This window comes from Pteropus vampyrus, unplaced genomic scaffold (genome assembly GCF_000151845.1).
Source record: "Pteropus vampyrus isolate Shadow unplaced genomic scaffold, Pvam_2.0 Scaffold400, whole genome shotgun sequence".
Taxonomy (NCBI): domain Eukaryota; kingdom Metazoa; phylum Chordata; class Mammalia; order Chiroptera; family Pteropodidae; genus Pteropus; species Pteropus vampyrus.
The window spans coordinates 801158-808403 of record NW_011889181.1 but is presented as its reverse complement, the minus strand read 5'-3'; the positions used below and the strand labels follow the sequence as shown (position 1 = coordinate 808403).

The window sequence follows — 7246 nt, the reverse complement described above, 5'->3', positions numbered from 1 at the left end:
CCTCATTCTAGAGAAATGGTGCTTCTGGAAGGTGCTCTGGGACAGAAGAACAAGATAGGAAGGCATTTTCTAAAACTGAAACCCAAACGTAAGTTCCGTGAGGTCAAGAGCTTTGTAGTAAAGGCTCAATAACTATTAGTTGACAGGCTAATTGAGGCATTTCCGGAACCAAGGACATGGCCCACTCAAGGCTCTCTGCCCTTCAGCCAGCCATGTCCCCCTGCATGGACTGCATATACTTCTACAGTGGAACTCATTGTACTGTACTCACATGAGCTCTGTTTAAATGCCTCTGCCTCTGGTAGAGAAGCTCCCTGAGGGCAGGACTGGGTCTCATTTGACCTTGTACATCCCTGGTACACAGTGTAGATCAGCAGATGTTACTGCTTGATAAAATTGAGCCAGTGGCCTAGGGCTTTTCAAGCACTCCTTGGACCTGAGAGCTTGAATGGGGTCTAACTTACAGTACAAGTTAAGTGATTTAAGGGATTAAGAGATTTAAGGGTTATAGGGGAAGTGAACCAATATACCTGGGTCATAGATATCAGAAATCAGAACTTTTGAAAAAGTTAAAATCGGATTCACTTTTCAATTCTTAACCTCAGAACGTGTGTTCCTTCTTAGGGCTCCTTGGGTCCTTTTGAGCTCACATCGTTAATGTATCTTTAGATTCATTGGCTGTTCGATGTGGCAAGACCAAGAGTGGTTGACACTGGGGACAGTGATGCTGGGAGTCACAGTGAGGTCACAGTGAGGCCCTTTCAGGCCTTAAGAACATGTCCTCGTGTTCTGAGAGAAGGCTCACATGGTTAAGGAGAGTAGAGAATCCTCACTTATTGGCAGAGCAGACAGCTACCTGTCCGTGAGATTTAAGGGACACCAGGAAAGCCTTTAACAAAGCAAAATCTTCCCCTAATGGAGCTACATTGTCCCTCATTTGGAATCTCTCTATTTCAGTCAGGCTGATCTCATAAGCTCGCTGTCTTCATGATAAGAGTCCAATTTATCAATGTGCCATTTCAATACTTAGAGAGTTCCTATTATAAGTCTGGTGACACTGTGCTAGGCACTGAGGATACATACATGAATACTAGTGGTCCCTGCCCTCTGAGGCTATACAGGATTTTCATGATAGCACCATAATAGAGGCAGGGACAAAGTTCTGGAAGACAAATGAGGCAGATCAGTGGTTCTGCCACTGGGGGAGGAAGTCAGGAGAGGCTGCAGAGAGAAGATGGCATTTGTCCTATCTTTGAAGGATGAGTATAAGTTTACCTAGATTTTGAGGGAAGTGGTACAGGGTACAATGTCGGAAGCCAGCCGACGAAGTAATTGAGGGTACCTGAAAGGGGGAGCGTGGACTGAGGAAAAGAAAGAAGACAGACAGAATTGCAGGAGGGATCACAGAATCAAGCTGTGTCTGTGTCCCCGAGTTTATTTAGAACACACTATTTATAACATTACAATAAGAAAGACAGTAGTCAAGAATCAAGGTTAGCCAGATTACTATATCTAGTAGAACAATGAGATTCTCACAACTCAGAACTCTCTGCTAAACTGTTGCAAGGAATGTGCAGTGACTGCTATGTGAACAGTTACCTCCCGGTTTTTCCCAGCGCTTTACAATCTCAACTTCTTACATTGTTGCCGAGTACACAAATATCCTTGTTCCTTGTTATACGATTTCACATGTCCATAAGTGACTCCCCACAGTACAAAGTTGGCCCTCTGTGTGTTGATCTGAGGAGTGGGAGCCGAGAGGAGGGCATTCTGTATGAAACTCCTCACATAGAGCATTGTAGGTGTACTCTGGACCCAAGAGGTTAGGACAGAACAGAAGACACCTTAAGACAGACGGGTCATGCCTGGTAATCGAACTGGAACGTTAACTTGGACCCAGGTATCACGGAGTTTGGGGAATTATTAAAAGGTTTTAAGTGAGGTGGTGACATAATCACGCTTATGTTGTAAAATTTAAAAAAAAAAAAAACAACTAAAGGATGGTTTGAATTGGTAGGCAAAGTAGAGGTGAAGACCAGTTAGGCCATTATCCCACCCAGATGAAAATCGATGAGGTCACGGCAGTTGGAATGCAGGAAAAATAAGATGTGGAACTGGTGCCATTTATGGGAGAGCTGAAGCTGAATAGGGAATGACCTGGACACTTAGCTGAAATAGAGAACCTAAGAGGAAGAACAAGTTGATGGATGAAGGGGAAGGAAGCTGCTGAGTTTGGTTAGGGACAGGCTGGGTCACAGCCAGTGCGAAGCGCTCCCGGACCATCTGTGGTGAGGTGTGCTGTAGACAACTGAAAAGTGGATCTAGAGCTCAGGAACGATGTCGGTTTGGGAGGGATTAGCTTATAGGAAGTTGAGGCCATAGGAATGGATGAGCCCGATCATAAAAATGTACATAAAAAGAGAGAAAAAGAGGGCAGAGGGAAGAAGACTAGAGAGTAGGAGTGTTGGGAATGGTCAGCAGAAGTAGAGCCAGCAAAGGGAATAGAAGAATCAGAAGGGCCAGGTCAGAGGGAAGGGAGGAGAAAGAGTTTCAAAAAGAAGTGCAGGGCGGTTTCAGCAGTTTCAGATGGCAGAGGGAGGCCAAAGGAGATGAAGGCCAAAGACAGACCCATGGATCCGGCAACCGGCAAGTCACTGGCATGTGGTTTGGCACCAGCAGGGTCTCAAGAGATTCTAGATTCAGGGAGACTGTGAGACTTTTGCTGAAATTCAGCCTTGAAGCAGCAGCACCTTGAACTGGAGAGGAAGGTACCGGAAGCATTCGAGGGGAATGTTTGGGTGCGCCTGGTGCAGGCTGGAGGCTGCCTCCCTTTGTTGGGGAGGTCGCGGAGGGAGGTTGGCCCTCGTCTTCTGAAGTCGGCCCTTTCCGTGCGTGGTCACAAACTGGCTTTGAGTTTTACTTTGCCAGTTAGATTCCAAGCCGAGTGGAGATAGGTAAACAGGTCATGTCCCAAAACACGGTGGGAACATCATCTTTTCTCCCCTATTTCACAGTTCTTCCTGCCACAGGAATGGAGAACTATTTGGGTAGTAGGTTGGAGGGGAAAGAAAGTTTTTCTGTAAAGGAAGGTTTTTTTGTGTATTTGTTTTTTCTGGATGGGAATAACAACTTCCTGATTAGACGAAATGCTCATGTAACATAATATAGCAGTGCTCAGCCTTGAACCCTAACTTTCTCAAGCCAAGCCTAGAGTGTTTTAGGATAGATCATGGTCTGAGAGAATAGCCCAGTGCCTCTTATTTCCATTATAGTCCTTACCTAGTCTCTTCACTTTAACTTTTTTTTTTTAAGTCTGTGGTCCATGGACTAAAACAACTAAAGCTTTGAAAAATTGCAAACCTTCAAGAGGGATGAAGAGCTTGCTGAGCTCCACTTAGTTTTGTTGTCATTAATCCTGCAAGTGCTTTAGAATGGACAGAATTTATGAGCCGGCCTTCCGTGGAGGCAGGATGTGTGCGTCTCTGTGTGTTCATGCCTCGCTGCACATGTGCGTGTTTTACAGCCATCAGACCTGCTTGCTTCATTTTCCCAAGAGACTTTTCTAGCACTGGGGGATAGGGGTCAAGCCAAAAGGCTGATTTTTCTCAATAAACAGTCTTCCAGTGAGTATCTAGCGAGAGACTTATATGTGTGAAATTCCGTGAAGAGCGCTTTGGGAAATACGGTATAAGGTAGTGTTCCTTCAAAGAACTTACAACCTCGTGTAAGGTGACCTACATACAGACAACTACGATAGAAGGTACCATAAGGCAGATAAGTGCCATGTAATTGATTTAAATATAGGGCTTTGAGGAAGCTGGGTGAAATCATTTCTGGCTGAGGTGGTAAGTAATGGATTCAGGGGAGGTGCTGTTCAAGAAGGCCCTTACAAAATGAGTAGGGTCTGGGTGGGCAGAAGAAGCGGTGGGTATTTCTGATGAACAAGGCCTGGGCAAAGGCATGGGAGTAGGAAGGTGCAGCGTGTGTTTAGAAAGCAGCCCGCAGTCCTGTGCCGCTGAGGCTGGGGCTGGTAAGGGGAACCTGGGAAGGAGGGCGCATTGGACAGAACACGGTGGGTTGTAAACACAGGCTAAGGAATTTGGAATTTATTTGATAGGCAAGGAGGACTGTTGGAGATTTTCCAGGAGGGGAATGAATAAATCAAAGTGAGTTTTGGAAAGGTCAAGCTAGCAATGATAGCTAGAAGGGAAGCTATCTCAGTCATTTAGGTATAAAACTAGGCTAGTGACGGAGGAAGAGAGGGAGGATAAGGATTTAAGAGTCTATTATGGGCAGATACATTTATCTCTTAAACCTGAAATCCTGCTTCTGGGACTCTTTCCTAAATACACACTTAGAACATAACATATGGATAAGATTATTCTTTGCAGCATTGTTTCTGACAGTAAAAGATTAGAAACAACCAAGTGTATACCCACCACCAGAGGACTAATACACGCAGTGGGGAGGTATGGAGCTTTACAAAGAGCACAGGGAAGCTCCATACACCACTAGGGAAAGATCTGCTGGATACCTCTTTAGGCAAAAGAGAATGCACAGTGCAGGATGATAATCCTCTTTGTGCGTAAGAAAGAGAGGGAGAAAAATGAGCGTAAATGCTTATATTCATAGAAAGGAACACCGAAGGATGCATAAGAAAGAAACATAAAAGTTGGTACTGGTGGCGAAAGGATTAGAAGTGAGACCACCTCACATTGACCTTTTTGTATAATTCTAACTTTCGAACCATGGGAATGTATTAGCTATTTAAAAATGATCATTAAAAAAAAAAAAAAAGACTGTGAAGGAGGAATTGGCGGAATGTGGCGTTTGATTTGGGGTTGAGGAAAAGTGAGGCACAAAGATGAGTGTGACGTTCCAGGCCCCTGAATGTGCCATTTTCAGAGAAAAGTGGGTCAGAAAAAGAAGTGGACCGAGGAGTGGAAGGGTGGGTCAGTTCTTGCTGTCTTGATTTTGAATTGCAACAGAGAAATCCACTAGTACATGTTTCCTTGGTGCTGGATGTTTGGGACCAGCACTCGGGAAGAAAAAAGGAGAATCATAAACAAGGAGGAATATTGGAGACCACAACTAGGGAGGGGAGATGGGAAATTGCACGCATGGAGGCAACGCTGAACTTACAGGAGTTGTTAAACGTCTGAGAGGAAAAGAGAAGAAAAGGAAGAAACTTGGAGAATGGATGCATTCGTGGAAAGGAGCAAAGGGAGCTGTAAAGAGTTAGCAAAGAGTCAGTTAGAGAAGGTTTATAAAAGAGGACGGGGCTGCTGCGGTGCCTTGGGAGCCAAGGGGAGCAAAACACGCTGCTAAGGCTGTCAGATGCGGCTGCGAGATGGGCACCGAGAAACCGTGACCGGATTTATGGAGTAGGTCTTTGGGGCCCTTACGAGAGCAGTTTCTGCTGAATGGTAAAGCAGAAGCCAGATTCCAGGGGTGGGGGGAAGGAGACTGAACTACATAAGCCACATACCACGTATCGGAAGGATGAGGGAAAGTAGGAGGGTAGCTCCAGAAAGCAGAAAAGTCACGTGAAGATAATTTTATAAGAGGAGGAGACCCAGAAGAATTTTAAGCAGTGAGGAAGGAGCCAGTTAGAGATTTGGAAGGTTTTGAAAGTGGAGCAATTGATGCAATGGGGTTCAGAAGTCAGTAACAGGAGAGAACGTGGGGGCTTTTGCAAAACAGTGGAAAAGGCTGTCGTTTGGTGACCTAAAGTAAGGGACAGTAAAAGTGGAACTCTGTTGCCAGCTGACCTGGTGATAATCCTAATGATCCCAGTGCTTTACCAGCCAAGAAAAGGGCAGGTACAGAACAAGGTGGTTTGTCACCTAGTGGTGAACTGTTTTCAAGTGTCCCGGAAGGAGAATACAGCAACGTGGACAAGCAGTTTTCTGAGATTTTGCTTATTATTAGTGAAGCAATAAATTAGTCAGCCTGCTATTGCTGGGAACCTTCCAGATATTCAGGGCTCTGTTACAAGTATTGCAAAATATAGAAAAAGAAGCATAAGCCAGGAAACCTGACTTCTCTGTCTAGTTGGTAAAAAAAAAAAAAAAGTTATAGAAACAACAGGGAATGATAAAAACCAGGCTAACTGACCTGCAGGAAGCTTAATACCTATCTGAAGTGAGTTTACACTTGAGAGTGCAGCCTTTTATAGAGCTTTTCTAAGCAACTCTATAAAAAATGTCCAAAGTAAGGACAAACAATAAATTGTTTCAGAGAAATGGACCCTGGTGGCCATGGTGGTGGTGATAATGGTAATAATAATAACAGCTAATATTTATTCAACCTCATTTCATTTCTATGTAGTAGGCACTATTCAATCCTTTTTCTTGAATTAATCCTTGCAACAACCCTACAAGGTAGATGGTATTTTCACTACTATTTTATAGGTGAATAAACTGAGGCACAGATAGATTAAGTAACTTGTTCAAGGGAACAGGATAGTAATAAGCGGCTAAGCCAGGATCTGTACCTGGGAATTCTGACTCTAGACCCTGCTGTCTTAATCACTGCCACGCTAACTTCTTAAATATAGATGATGATCAAAGGTGGCAGCGGCAACCTGCAACGATTGGGTAGCTTTGAGCAGATTGTCTGGCCTGAGTTAGTAACAGACATCAGTGGTGCAATCACACCCCAAACTGAAGCAAAGTGTGGTATGTTTGGTAGACAGTCCCCGGACCATTTTTCTCATTCATTGACATGTCCTTGTAATTTCTGAAGCTCAGGCACCAGAAGCAGGTCTCGTCGCACCCTGATTTTTACCTTGGTAATTGCTACACCGTTGATGCAGGGAGAAGGGTGGTGTCTTTGGCGTCAGAGAGCAAGTAAAGGAAAATGACTTGGTTTGGAGCAGACAGTGGAATTGGGGAGGTGGGGCTTGGAGTTAGGGAACAAGAGCATCCTCCAGAGAGATAAAATAAGTCTCATACGCATACACAGATGCAGAGTGTTATTTTTACATAAAAGAGGATATTAATAAAAAGGAAATTAATAAAAAGCAAATTCATTTCAAAGTATTACTAATACTGATTCATAGTACTTTTGTCATCATGAATTTTCTCATATAGGAAATGCTATAAAAATGTTATCACAAAGTGAGATTTTTTTTTGTAAGTATATAAAGTACTCTTTCATACTTGAAAAAGTTGGAAAAAATGTAGTCTCCAAACTCTTGACAATTAGCTTGCTTATCACTAAAAACAATTTTTGAGCAAACTGT

General features: G+C 43.8%; 1 protein-coding gene across 1 annotated transcript in view; it reads left to right on the top strand.

Annotated features, from left to right (window-relative positions):
* Positions 1-7246, top strand: part of TTC23L (tetratricopeptide repeat domain 23 like) — a 42219-nt gene that overhangs the window by 10483 nt on the left and 24490 nt on the right. The window contains exon 4 of the mRNA XM_023523674.1: positions 6560-6680. Within this exon, the coding sequence (XP_023379442.1) occupies positions 6560-6680 (121 nt within the window). The remainder of the gene's footprint in view (positions 1-6559; positions 6681-7246) is intronic.